General features: G+C 47.8%; 1 protein-coding gene across 1 annotated transcript in view; it reads right to left on the bottom strand.

The window, feature by feature from the left end:
• timeless (timeless circadian clock) overlaps positions 1-14745 on the bottom strand; it is a 59999-nt gene that overhangs the window by 11360 nt on the left and 33894 nt on the right. The window contains exons 19-26 of the mRNA XM_077204380.1: positions 13932-14133; positions 6123-6262; positions 5915-6000; positions 5720-5840; positions 5338-5420; positions 2260-2408; positions 729-942; positions 583-651 (exon numbers count right to left, since the gene is read on the bottom strand). Coding sequence (XP_077060495.1) covers positions 583-651; positions 729-942; positions 2260-2408; positions 5338-5420; positions 5720-5840; positions 5915-6000; positions 6123-6262; positions 13932-14133 — 1064 coding nt within the window. The remainder of the gene's footprint in view (positions 1-582; positions 652-728; positions 943-2259; positions 2409-5337; positions 5421-5719; positions 5841-5914; positions 6001-6122; positions 6263-13931; positions 14134-14745) is intronic.

The following is a 14745-nucleotide window of genomic DNA, read 5'->3' as shown; positions in this document are numbered from 1 at the left end:
GGAGAAGTCACGCCAATTAGAGATAGATCGTTAACAGCGGGAAACCCAAACTTTACATAACTGCTGGCTCTAACGTTAACCTAGATAAATCTGAGCTATTATTAGGAGCTTATCCTAGTGTTTGTGCCTCCCAGGAACCATCTAAACATTAAGTGTGGTCCGCTCAAATCCGTCATTTTCTTTCCAGCTCAAATTATATGCTACTTTAAACGACGGAGCCAGAGGGTGTTTAGCCGGTGTGGGACCATGACTGCTATGTTAGATAAAACCAGCTTCTGTTACAGAAATGCAAGCAAATATTCACTGCATTTAGACCTTTAGATTAAACAGGCCAATGCGAATAGGCCAGTGATATGCTACACACTACAATGGACACAGAGCTGACCTGTGGAACAGGCAACATATGTGTCTGTCTAGGGCGCAAAAAGATGGGCGCCGCACGAGAGGCATGCCTGTTCCAGAGCGTGCTAAGCTAATGTGATCAGCTAATGACAAAAAAGGAAAAGCTTTTACAATCTCATTCTCTAGCCTTAATCATAAGCAGGAGTAACCAAGGCTTTAATCAATGTTTTATGTCCTCACCATCCTCCTCCCGGTCATCAGCCGTTCTGTTGAGGCAATTCTGTAGCCACAGGACAGGCCCTGACAGACCTGTTAACAAACCAAATGTAAGTAACCATCTCAGCCTTTATTCAGAAAGCCCCTCAAAATCATGCCTGATCAAGTACCTTGTTGCTGTAAAGTCTGGACCATGTTTCTCAGACTGTGGATTTTCTCTGAAGAAATGTTTCTACTCATGATCTTTTGTCTTCCTTTGGCTGAGCTGGCAGTTTGATCCTCATTGTCTTCATCTCGCACAGATTTATCTTCTTCTTCTTCCTCCTCTATGTCCATGTCCTTCTCCTGGGACTCTCCAGTCACATCAAAGAACTCTTCCTCTGTCTGACACACACACACACACACACACACACACACACACACACACACACACACACACACACACACACACACACACACACACACACACACACACACACACACACACACACACACACATATATGAGGAACCTTTTCATAGTTCCTAGAACTAATGGCAGAAATACCTGATTTTTGGAGAGGAAAACGTAAAAAAATGCTCAACGTCGGAACGAATTTAGTTCTAGGAACTTCTTTTGGAGGAACTAATTTAGCTCCTGCTTCATCGGGTCTAAACCAGCACTATAGGAACTGCGCTTTACGTTTGTATACGCTGAATGGCCGAACGCACACAAAACACCGGTACCCGCCATTTAAAAAAAATAAAAGCTGTGTAAACACACAGATTATAGCCTATACATTTACTCCAGAAACTAACTTTACAAACATGGAAAACAGTTGTAGATGGATCTCTCAACCTTTACGCTAAAGAGAAAATCCAACACAACTTTGAGGGGACCAAGTGAAATATGATTTTGTATTTCTGCTCAGCTAGTGACATTGGGACACTTGTGTCTCTCTGGAAAATAGTGATTATTTTTTATTGTCAATTTGTTAAAGGATTTGTGGATGCATTCATGTTTTTAGATTTGTGGAATAAAAATGATAGTTTTAGCTTTTTATTTTAAAGTATAAAGATAAAATTTGTAATTTGGGGTAAGATGCCCCCCAGAATTGATACTATTTTAAAATTAACTAGATGAACATGTTTCAGACATGTTTACAATTCATTTAAACCTAAAGGCTTACAGACTGAAATCAATTTAAATCCACAGTGTTGCTTTTATAACATATATTTGATTAAAATATAGCCAATTTAATATATAAATATTCATCTCTTTTACTGGAATTCTGCTCGAACAAATAAAGTGTCAAATACATTATTTGTCAAATATATTGTTTTATATAGAGTAGTTGATTTAGTATTGTACATTAATGACACTTAAAATAAAAAGTCATTTAACTTTAATTTCTGTAAAGCTCAGGTAGTGGAGAAAGATTATCTTTCTATAATTTTACATTTTGTGGTATGTCCATGTTAGTGAGAACATTTTTCTATTCTTCATAACACAACGCAAACTGTGTGCCGCAAAGATGCCGGAGCCTGCTTGGCCAGAATCGCTGCGGAAAGGTACTAAAAAAAAAGTGTCATGCACACCGCCACATGAAATGGGGTCGCACAATCACCCACACCGTGACGGCATCATTTTTCCCACGCACACACCCTCGCACTCATGCCGATGTGGAGAGTATAAACCAGGCTTGATATGTTGATGGACGCACCATTCCAGTACTCCTGGCAGGAGCGCTGCGTTGTCTCTTCTTGTACAGGTCTCTGCGGTCGGACACTAGACCCATGCTGAGGATCTTGTCAACTATTCGTGCCCGTGAGCGCTTGGCTGTGATCCGCTTTAGAATATTTCCAAGCACATCTACGAAAAACAGCAGAGAAAGCAGAAATAAGGACTTTGCAGGGATAACAATGAGTCGAGAGATGTGATGATTAGTAGTTTCACACCACCAGAAAGCAATTACACTGATTTTATGAATTTCATTTCAAAGGTTTCATGAAACTTAAAGTCCCTGTAAAGGCAATTAAAAAAAAAAAATCTAAACACATTATAAATGTTAGAAATGTATTGCTAAAACACATTACAAAGACTGTGAACTGTGAAGTACTGAATTGTGGAGTTAGACCGTTAAACAGTTTTTCACCAATGATATTTTACGGATTTTTTGGGCGGGGCTAAAAGGGTACTCGATGACGCACTGGAGCGCCTGAGCCTCCTGGCCCCGCCCCTACCTGATGACACACTGGAGCCCCTGAGCTCCTGGCCCCGCCCCTACCTGATGACACACTGGAGCCCCTGAGCTCCTGGCCCCGCCCCTACCTGATGACACACTGGAGCCCCTGAGCTCCTGGCCCCGCCCCTACCTGATGACACACTGGAGCCCCTGAGCTCCTGGCCCCGCCCCTACCTGATGACACACTGGAGTGCCTGAGCTCCTGGCCCTGCCCCTACCTGATGACACACTGGAGTGCCTGAGCTCCTGGCCCCGCCCCTACCTGATGACACAAGGCTTGTTCGACTTGAACCGGCGCTGCGCAGACCGATCGGTTGATGACATCAAAGTACCGCGAGAGCGATTCAAAAGCATAAGGAGCCGTCTGCTCTCTAATCGCTCTCGCGGTACTTTGATGTCATCAACCGATCGGTCTGTGCAGCGCCGGTTCAAGTCGAACAAGCCTACACTGGAGCCCCTGAGCTCCTGGCCCCGCCCCTACCTGATGACACACTGGAGTGCCTGAGCTCCTGGCCCCGCCCCTACCTGATGACACACTGGAGCCCCTGAGCTCCTGGCCCCGCCCCTACCTGATGACACACTGGAGTGCCTGAGCTCCTGGCCACGCCCCTACCTGATGACACACTGGAGCCCCTGAGCTCCTGGCCCCACCCCTACCTGATGACACACTGGAGCCCCTGAGCTCCTGGCCCCACCCCTACCTGATGACACACTGGAGCCCCTGAGCTCCTGGCCCCACCCCTACCTGATGACACACTGGAGCCCCTGAGCTCCTGGCCCCGCCCCTACCTGATGACACATTGGAGCCCCTGAGCTCCTGGCCCCGCCCCTACCTGATGACACACTGGAGTGCCTGAGCTCCTGGCCCCGCCCCTACCTGATGACGCACAGGAGCTCCACAAACAATATAAATAGAGCACATTCGCATCAGTTTGCCGCTCAATCGCGAGTTACTGTCAGAATTATTAGTTACAGCTTACAGTTTGCTAGTTAGCTATGTCTTCGTCACGGAAATGCGTACTACCTGGATGCGATCACGTACAAAACAGATCGGTGTCCTTATTTATATTTACTAAATACGATCACATCAAGAAGAGGTGGATTAATTTTGTGAAGAGCCTTGATGGAGAGCTGAGGATCACCACCAAAACCCGCCTCTGTAGTGATCATTTTACACGGGATAGTTTTATAAACTTTCGTCGGAGACAAACTGATAATCCGCTGTTACTGGTGAATGTGGCCGATCGACTATCTCCCGCCTCGGCCTTCATCCTCCCGTCCATCCGACAACTGGTGACATCATCGGCAGTGCGTGCCCACCAATGAGTGTAAGTTGCCTTGTGCGCTTATATTATAATTAACCTAATAAGCTGCTAGGAGCATCCATTCCGGCTGTAGCGGGTGACAGTTGAGTGTGGCAAAGGCAGCTTTACCACGAGTGGGCGTGGTTTCAGCGCAGCCAGCGGACACGCCCCCAGCGTTTTAGAGCAGAGACTACTGCTAATTTTTTCCAGATTTTGATAACTTATTTTATGTACTTGCCGGCTTTTTTTATCATTTAAATTTGGCTGGGTGTCTAATAACACATTTTTCTGTGATATGACAAACTCAGAACACATACTTCATTTTGACTTTACAGGGACTTTAAGTGCACAAAACATATTTCATTTCAAAATGGACATCACTGAAAGTGATGGCAACTTCAGATGATTCAGTAATAATCAGATGTTAATTCAGAAATGACTGAGGACATGTTCACACTAGTAGTTGGGTTCTTTTGGTCCAGAACAAAAAAGAAAAGATACATTTGCTTCCGTTTTGTTTAGTGTTCACTGTCATTTTTAAAACCGAATCTAAAGATACAAAACAAAACAATGCTTTTATGACATACATTTTGCGGCAGAACTAAACATCCAAACAATGCTGTGTGTTGGGATAAATGCGTTCGCTGTATGAGCGTACATATGATGATAGTTTGATCAACCAAGAACTCAAGAGCAGCTTGTAGAATTCGTAAAACAGGCAAAACGACGGCAGGAATTCCCGTCACAAACAAATGAAGATCTGCTGCATTCGCAATGCGGCTCTGACTCCTGTCCCGAACAGTAATGGGCAACATCGCGACTATGACAAGAAAAGCCAGGTAATTCTTGAAGGTCGCATCTTGTGACATCACATCATGTTTTTGGTTCGTTTAGATGTCTTTGATGCGGTTAGACTGAAATATGAATGCAATGCAGACCAGAGATTGTTTGGAGCCAGTCTTGTTTGGTGCGCACCAGGTTTCCTCTGCAGCGTTCACATTTATTCATCTGAACCGTACTAACAGAGCAATTGCACAAGAGTTCGTTTTGATCAAACCAAACCTGTCAAGTGTGAACACATCCGGAGTTATTTAGTGAGTTCGATAATTCAAATGTAAAAATGAATTTTGAAATAAAAAGCAACAACATAAAAAAAAAAAATCTTAGTCTTATTTGATTATGAACACACACACACACACACACACACACACACACACACACACACACACACACACACACACACACAACTAACCATCAGAGTCTTTAAACTCCTCAAAGAGCGCCTGGAGTTCCTGTTCCTGTTCTTCAGTCCAGAGTACGATACGAGTACCTTTCCTGATCAAATGAGAGGGGGGGAAAAAACGTTTTAGTCAGCAGGGGTGTAAAGGTTCTCGGTTATAAAAAAAAAAAAAAATTCTCTCACGATGCAGGGATATAAATAGTTTGTTTAAAATATAATGGAAAACAGACAGAGTTACGCTCATGTATGTTTCTGTCGATGGATACGCATTCTGGCTTCCTCTAAACTTTGGTCATATTAGAGCAAATGGCACTTGTATTGAACAGTCGTTTACATGCTCTACTTTACTACCGGTCTTTACTTTCAGATTTCAGACATTAAAATAAAATCATACCTCTCTTTTTTTAAATCCTTCACACTGTCCACCAAACCCATGGAAACCATGCGGGTCACCACGTCACGTCTAGTGCGGCTGCTGCTCAGCAACGGTAACAGCGTCTCGACAACATCAGGCACTGAAGAACATCAGAAGACTGTTTAACATACTCAAAAACCAAACGACAGAGACCGTAAACAAGTGCAACTCTACCTCCAGAGTCCTTGTACTCTTCATACAATCGCTGGAGCTGTTCCTCTTCTTCCGGAGTCCACTTGCTGTTTTTCTTTGTGCCTTCCCTGATATACATGGACATGTGAATAAAACGCATCACTAACTCTTGAGAACTGTAATGATGTTCAAAGATATGAGCTTTAATCCACTTTTTATATTAATAAGGTCTAAACACATGCACAATTACCTGTCTTTATTGTATCCCTCTGTCATTTCTCTCACAGCACCCACATTCTTCCAGAACAGCAGTTCCACAAACGCTTTGTTGTTTTGAGCAGCAAATACAAAGAACCGGTTCAGAACATATTTAGCAAATTTAACAAGCTCCTGTAAGGACAAAAAAGGAATTAATTAATCTGTTACATGTACATTAAAAACTGAATTCAATGACATTTTTTTATATAAATTTTTTGGTTCCACTTTATATTAAGTGGCTTTAAGTGGATGTACTAACATCGAAATTAATAATTTGATACAATGGACTTATTGTGTACATACATGTTTTTACATTGTACTTTAATTACTGCTGTAATTACATGCAGGTATTTTCAAAATATATGTAATTACATTTGTACTTACACTGTTGACCCATCCCTTACACCTAAACCCACCCTTAAACCGACCCATACCACCACACCTGCCCCTAACCTTACCGGTAAAATAAAGTGGGACCATTTTTTTATATCTTGATTGCGTTTCTGGGCTCTACAAGAATCGTTTTTCATGCTTGAATGTTCAAAAACGATACTCGGTTACTAACGTAACCTCGGTTCTCTCTAGAGAGGGAACGAGTATTGCGTAAGTTTAGCTTACGCTACGGGAAAGATTAATCTTCTCGAGATACTGAAACCAAAAAATTATCCTTAATTTTGTATAACTTGTCAACGCAGTGCAGCAGCTAGCAGACCTAGAGCAGGCCATCTCGCGTGCTCATTGGCTGCCCTGCGGGCAACTGCTGCAGCCTACCAGTGCGCCCGGCGTGACGTCACGCCCAATGAAGGGCGCCCGCGCCTTTATAGCGTCACAGCCCACCAGATAGGCGTGGCTTAGCGTATAAAATAGGGGCTGTAGGCTGAATTCTCTGTTTTTTTGACGACTGAAGCGAAGTCGCTCGTGGCGTGTGCACGGCCGGTTACGCAATACTCGTTCCCTCTCTAGAGAGAACCGAGGTTACGTTAGTAACCGAGTATCGTTCTCTTACGAGAGGTTCTCTCGTATTGCGTAAGTTTAGCTTACGCTACGGGAACACTTTGTCAACGCCGTGCGCGCCAAGCATCCACATGAGACCCCGAGCTTAAGGGGAACCCCATAAGTGGAAAAAATAAGGTGGCCAGCCACGCGGGCCATCACTTGTACATAAGCACACATAGGGAATACAGAGCAGCGCGCCGGTCTGTATAGTCATATGGCACATACCCTACTTAGTGCAGCTCAACCAGGAGAGCTGAGTCATGAACGTGATCTGAGCAGGAGATCTGGGCAGAATACACCTCTTTTCAGACTGACAACAGTTTAGCCTGCAAGGCAGGAACTTCTAGGTTATAAAACCTGACAAAGGTAGACGGGGAGCTCCAGCCCGCCGCTACACATATGTCATGGATAGAAATTCCACTGGACCATGCCCACGACGAGGCCACACCTCTCGTGGAATGAGCCCTGATGCCCAGAGGGCATTGCAGGCCTTTTGACGCGTAAGCTGCCGCTATAGCGTCCACTATCCATCTGGACAGGCTCTGTTTCGAGGAGGCAAGCCCCTTGGCGCGCCCACCAAACGAAACGAAAAGCTGTTCCGAACGCCTGAAGGAGGCGGAGCGCGTAATGTAAAACCTCAGCGCTCTGACAGGGCAGAGGAGATTCACATCACTTTCGCTGTCAGATGCTGGCAGAGCTGACAACGAAATAACTTGCGCTCTGAATGGAGTGCCCATCACTTTAGGGACATAACCATGTCTAGGTCTGAGGATGACTTTAGAGTCATTTGGTCCGAACTCAAGACACGACGCGCTGACAGACAGCGCGTGCAGATCCCCTACACGTTTTACTGACGACAGTGCAGTCAGAAAAACGGCTTTTAGTGATAGATATTTCAACTCCACGGAGTCTAGTGGTTCAAATTGAAAAGCTTTCAGGGCCTCGAGGACCAGTGAAAGATCCCACATGGGAACCGACGGGGGGCGCGGCGGATTCATCCTTCTAGCTCCTCTAAGGAAGCGGATGACCAACTCATGTCTTCCCAGTGACTGGCCGTGCGTCGATTCCGCGAATGCTGCTACGGCCGCCACGTAAACTTTGAGCGTGGATGGGGATCTTCCCTTATCCAACAGCTCTTGTAGGAAAGTGAGCAGATGCGCCACCCCGCATGTCCGCGGGTCCAGACCTCTGTCGGTGCACCACCCAGAGAACACCGACCATTTAGACGCGTAGAGCCTTCTCGTGGAAGGGGCTCTAGACTGCGTGATCGTGTTCATCACTCCTTCTGGCAGGGCAACGAGTACCCGTTGATCAACCATGCATGCAGAGACCAGCGCTCTGGATGGGGATGCCAGATCGTGCCGCGAGCTTGAGAGAGGAGATCTGCCCTCACCGGAATCGGCCACGGAGCTGTATGTGACAGCCGTGCCAGTTCCGGGAACCAAGTCTGATTCTCCCAACGCGGGGCTATGAGGCGCACCGAGTGGCGCGTTTCCCTGATCCTCTTGATCACCTGTGGCAACAGAGAGACCGGAGGGAAAGCATATAGCGGGAGGCTGGGCCAAACCTGGGCCAGCGCGTCCTCGTCCTTCGAGAAGAACATCGGGCATTGAGCGTTGTCTTTTGACGCAAACAGGTCGACTTCCGCTCTGCCGAATAGGCGCCACAGTTTCTGGACCGTTTGGGGGTGCAGGGACCATTCCCCTGGGGGAACATTGTCCCTGGACAGTCTGTCTGGGCCGTCGTTCAAATGGCCAGAGACACATGCGCCGCCCTCAGCGAGCGCAGGTTCGTCTGTGACCAAATAAGGAGGCGTTCCGTCAGATTGCAGAGATTTCTGGATCTGACACCGCCCTGACGGTTTACATAGGATACCACAGATGTGTTGTCCGAGCGGACAAGAACATGCTGGTCCTGTATAAACGGGAGGAAGCACTTCAGCGCGTTCTCGACCGCTATCATTTCCAGACAGTTTATGTGAAAACCCTTCTCCTGGTCTGACCACTGGCCAAAGGCCGGTCTGCCCTCGAACAGCGCGCCCCAACCCGAGTTGGACGCGTCTGTCGAGATGACCTTCCGATAAGAGATGGTTCCCATCCTCACTCCATGCTGGTACCAATCGGCCACTAACCAGGGCTGCAGAGCTGTTATGCAGGTCTGAGTCACTCTGATTTTCTGGCCGCCAGACACCCAGGCTCGGCGAGGCGCGCGAGCGTTCAACCAGCGTTGGAGCGGGCGCATGCGCAGTAGGCCCAGCTGGAGCACCGCTGCAGCTGATGCCATACAGCCCAACATCCTTTGAAATGTTTTCAAAGGGAGAAAGCTGCCCTTCTGGAAAGATGCGGCTAGGTGGCGAACACGGCGCGCGCGCTGTGTCGATAAACGAGCCGTCATGGTCACCGAGTCCAGTTCTATTCCTAAAAAGGAAATTGACTGGCTGGGCAGTAATGAGCTCTTGGTCCAGTTGACCGTGAGACCCAAGCTTTCCAGATGACTGAGAAGCACTGTTCTGTGAGATAGTAGTTCTGTCTCTGACTGTGCCAATATCAGCCAATCGTCCAGATAGTTCATTATGCGCAGCCCCTGACTTCTCAGGGGGGCGAGCGCCGCGTCCATGCACTTTGTAAATGTACGGGGTGCTAGGGACAGGCCGAACGGCAGGACGGTGTATTGATATGCCTGACCGTCGAAGGCGAATCTCAAAAATTGCCTGTGACGGGGTACTATCTGAATCTGAAAATAGGCATCCTTCAGATCTAGAGAAATAAACCAGTCCCTCGGGCGAACGTGCGCGAGGATTTTTCTGGTCGTAAGCATTTTGAACGGTCTTTTTACAAGCACTTTGTTCAAATATCTCAGATCTAGGATAGGTCTGAAGGCTCCGTCCTTCTTGGGTACGAGAAAATATCGGCTGTAAAAGCCTGACTCGCTCAGAGAAGGCGGCACCTTTTCTATAGCCCCTTTGCACAGCAGCTTTGCTATTTCTGCGTGAAGTAGGTGTGCTACTTCCGCATTCACTATCGTCGCGGTCCGGGCTTGAAAGCGCGGAGGACGGCGAACGAATTGAAGTGCATAGCCCTGCTTTATTGTGCTCAACACCCATTCTGAAATCCCTGGGATAGTTTCCCACGCAGCTATGTGAGCCGCCAGGGGGCGAATGGCCTCCGGGTTCAGACCGCCGCCATTTGCGGGCTTGTGAAACTGAACCGGAGCCGAGAGCGGTTCTGGGCAATGGCCGCTCGCTGACAGCCGAGACCGGCTGACTTATGTGAGATGTCCCGATCATAAGGGATGGGGAACATACTTTTGCCACACTTTGACGCGCGAGCAGCGCTCTGGGCGGGAGAGCTCTCTGTAAGCGTGAGCGCGCGCACGCGGGCACGAGACTTACAACTGTATCTGACGCCCCGATCATAGTAGATGGGGAGCATTTTATTAACGCCCTGTGTTTCGTGATAACACTTAAACGCACAGGCGGGACCCGGGGGAAGGTTTGTGTTAGCAAGCGTGAGCGCTCTCTGGCGGGCACGAGACTTACGTTCATAAGCTTCTTTGATCGTGTAACAGAGCGGGCAGATAGTGGGCACAGACCTGTGGACACATCTCTTACATTCAACACTCGAGCGGCTTTTCTGCGCTTTATGAGAGTGTGCTCTGTGAGTGACACGGGATTTTGAGTGCTTATGTGTAGGGGTGAACACTGGGGCGTGGGCACATTCACTACACTTAAAACACTGACGGCGTGAGCCGGACCAGACATTATACTCTTTTTGAGATTTCTCTGGGTCGCCGTGAAAACGGCGTTTGTGTGCAGGCGAGAGGGTGAATAAACCGGCTTGTTGGCTGCTAGTTGAACCACTGCAGTAGCCTGTTCGAAGGGGACTGACAGGGAAATGAACTTTGACGGCGGTCCGGCAGCAGCGGGACACGCGCGTCTTTTCTCTCCCGCTGTTAGGAGGGCTTCGCGTGCTCAGACTTCAGCGTGAGCCTTTGCCGAGGCCCTCTGGGGGGCGGCGGTCTGCGACGGCTGTCCGAGCGCGATCTAGGGCGGCCGCCCTGACGTCGCTGCGAAGGCTGATGCTGAGGCTGTGCTGGACGCTGGGTGCTGGTTCGCACAGGAGGCTGGCTTTGTCTCTCGCGAGAGCGGCCTGTAGCGGAACTCGAGCGTCGCGGCAGGAAGAGGTTCATGGCCTGCGTGGTCTTTTGCACCATAGAGAAGCGGTCAACAATCCCGTTCACCGCTGGGCCGAAGAGACCAGTGGGGGAAAGCGGCGCGTTCAGAAAGGTGGCTCGCTCATATGGTTTCCCTCATATCCGCGAGCGTTAACCAGAGGTGCCTCTCCGTCACGGTTAACGCGGCCATGGCTCGTCCGATGGCCTGGGCTGCAGCTTTGGTGGCGCGGAGAGAAAGATCCGTCGCGCTTCTCAAATCCGTAACCGCAGCTGGGTCCCGGCCCTTCTCATCCCATTCACGGAGGAGGTCGGCTTGCAGGATCTGAAGCACAGCCATCGAGTGTAGAGCAGACGCGGCCTGGCCGGAGGCGGCATAAGCGCGGCCGACCAAGGCGGAAGTGGCTCTGCAGGCTTTAGACGGGAGGGCTGACCGTGACCGCCATCTCGCGGAGGGCGGGCAAAGGTGCGCTGCGACCGCCTCTTCCACAGGGGGAATCGCTGTGTACCCTTTCTCGGCGGCGCCGTCCACTCGGGAGAGCGACGCGGAGGCCTGTGACTGAAGTCTAGCAGAAAAAGGTGAATTCCACGACTTCGTCAGCTACGCATGAAGTTCCGGCAGGAATGGAGCGGGCCTGGTTTCTGAAACTGCGCGGCGGCGACTTTGAAGGAAGCAGCCGTCGAGCCTGTTCGGCGCGGGTTCCTTCGGCAGCGACCACTCGAGCCCGAGACGGTCAGACAGCTTGCGTCAGCAGGCGCATAAGTTCCGCGTCAGCTCCAGCGCGGGTACGGGCGGATTCCTGGATTGACGAGGAGGCGGAGTGAAGCGACCATTCCTCGCTGTCTGATGCCAGGATAGAGCAGCAGTCTTTTGTGGCGTGTCCCACGGACTCATCCTCCGAAGTGACGGCAGTGAGGCTCGCAAGCGGCAGCTGCGCGTCAGTGAGGAGAGGTGGGGAAGGCGAGAGCGAGGCTCGAGGGAGGTTCTCCGGCGAGCGCGTCGCTGTGGCCACAGGTTCCGGCTGTCTCAGGGAACGGCGCTTCTTTCTGCGCGGTCCCACAGGAGGCGGAGTGACTGCTGTGGTGTTGAACGCTTCGAGTCGAGCCCGCAGGGCTCGACTACCGATTGATCGGCTGGTGTCCGGAATTGGCCAATTTTCACGTGATCGGCGACCGGCCAGTCAGTCTGACACATGCCGATTCGGCCGGTCAAATGCACTCTGGCGCCGCATGATTAACATCGCGCAACAACATCAGCATCACACATGCACACGGAAGGCACATGTAGGAAACCTCGTGAATTACAGCCGTTTCACACCGCAAGCGTGAGCATTTTTTCCGAACGTGCATGTTAAACAATGAGTGCATTTACACCGAGAGCAGGAGCGTCGCGTGAGCAGCAGTGAAGCGGGCGTTTCACTGAGCTGGAGTAGGCTATGTCAGAAAAGAAAATGAATTTAAGGAAATGGTTTTTCCATAACACTGATCTTTAGATGTGTGTGAATTTCCCACACCAGGAGTAATTTATTTAGTTATATTTTATAGCGATTACGGTTCAAAAAATGATCTATACAAAATGTAAAATGTTCTACTAAAGAAAAGAGAGAAAATAAATATTTGTGTGTGCTGTAAAGTGGTTAGAAAAAAAGAAATCTGTATCGGCAGGTCAAACTCAATGAAAAATTTAAAAATCAGAATCGGCCTAGAAAATTGTTATCGGTGCATCTCTGCTACTCAACCAGGCCCCTTTTTTGCGTATATAAAGAATAACTTCCTTTGGAGTGTCTTTCATGCTGAAACTGCAACGTGTAAGAGATAATGTACATCCAGCCGGTTAACACAAAATAAACCTCAACCGGCTAGATGTGCATTATCCCGCTTATTACAAGGCTACTTGTCACATAAGAACATTATTAGACATGAAATAATATTAGCTCTTTAAAAACGCAAAGCTTCTGCGGAAAGAGCAGTTGTTAGCAAGAGACTGCTCAAATAAAACAGACATTTAAAGGATACAGTGCAGTCATACCACTATTACACAGTATTTCACCACATAATTATGGGGATAAGAGATTTGATTTAAGATGAAACCGTTTTAAAATTGTCCCCATTTGTTATCTTTGTAATTCATTATTGTATACAAAACAATCTTCGCAAAATGGCAGCAGCTGTGTTTGTATGAAACGAGAGAGCGAGTCCGCAATACCGGATGATATAAATAAATAACTGTACACAAAATATTGATTTGAGTTTTAATATTTTATTAGCGCAAAACTTCCATGAGGAAAAAACGTTCCTAGGAAGACTTCAGTTACCCGGATCAGCCTGTGTTATCAGTTTTACTGGTTGTTATCGGGAGAAAAACATACCGCTGGATGGCGTGATTGACCAATCAAAATCAAGTATTCCACAGAGCCATGTAATAATACATACTAAAGAAAGTTGAACATGTAAAAAAGCATGATAGGAGCCCTTTAACATTAAGATATGCAGTGGTATGAGATTAAGAGCTTTCAGACATCAAAACAATGAACTTGTCATCGTTAGCATTATGGTCTACCAGTTGAGCTACAGAAACCTCAGGATTACACTATTAAGAACTACAAGATTAATGGGCAGAATTAGTGTTTGTTACCTGATAGGCAGACGCTGCTGGGTCTCCCAGGATCTTATTAAACAGGGAAAAGACGGACAGCTGATAGAGTAACGCATCCATCTTCATATCCACAGCCAGTCTGTGCAGCATGCGTGCGATACAGTGGTTGGTGTGAGAAGAGTTCTGGGAGTATGAGCGCAGGAGGATAATATATGGACGCACAACAGCTGGATTGGCAAACCTGTCAATCAATAATTTTAATTATGGAATATTACTGGAACATAAAAACAAGAGAAACATTAATCCAACCTTACTTCAAATCAATTTCAAATGGAATTTTCTAAATTTTTGATAAATGATCAGCATGATTAGCTTTTCCATTGTTGGGCCAAACACTTCTAAAGAACGGTTCCATTCGTTTTTTCGCTTGCACTGTTGGCTAACTAGGACAACGACTGACACATTTGACGCAGAGAGCAGCCATTATCAACCCACACAGTGGAAAATAAACCCGTATCTGTACCGGCTGGGGCAGATGGGCACAGAAAGCAACGAGAACGGTTAGGCCCGACGGAGGAAAAGCAGCTTTTGTCAACAAGGCCGATAAGCGGTCACATATATGGCTTTTTCCATTTGAATCATACATCATCTTGTGATGCACCTGGACACACCATCAGTGATGTCAGCTGAGGTCCATCACTGGGGTCTGTTCTTCGTACCTCGCTTAAAGGGGAACTTGGCAACCATTTCAACTTAATAGAACCGTTTAAAATCATTTGGATGGTTTAATAACCTGTTCTGGTGAGAATGGTGACTTTCCTCGCTCCCCCCAAGTTTCCAGGCGGAAACCCAA

The sequence above is a fragment of the Siphateles boraxobius genome, unplaced genomic scaffold (assembly GCF_051911475.1).
Source record: "Siphateles boraxobius isolate OS27281-9 unplaced genomic scaffold, OSU_SipBor_1 5, whole genome shotgun sequence".
NCBI classification, from domain to species: domain Eukaryota; kingdom Metazoa; phylum Chordata; class Actinopteri; order Cypriniformes; family Leuciscidae; genus Siphateles; species Siphateles boraxobius.
The sequence above is the reverse complement of the archived record's forward strand: the minus strand, read 5'-3'. Positions and strand labels throughout refer to the sequence as shown.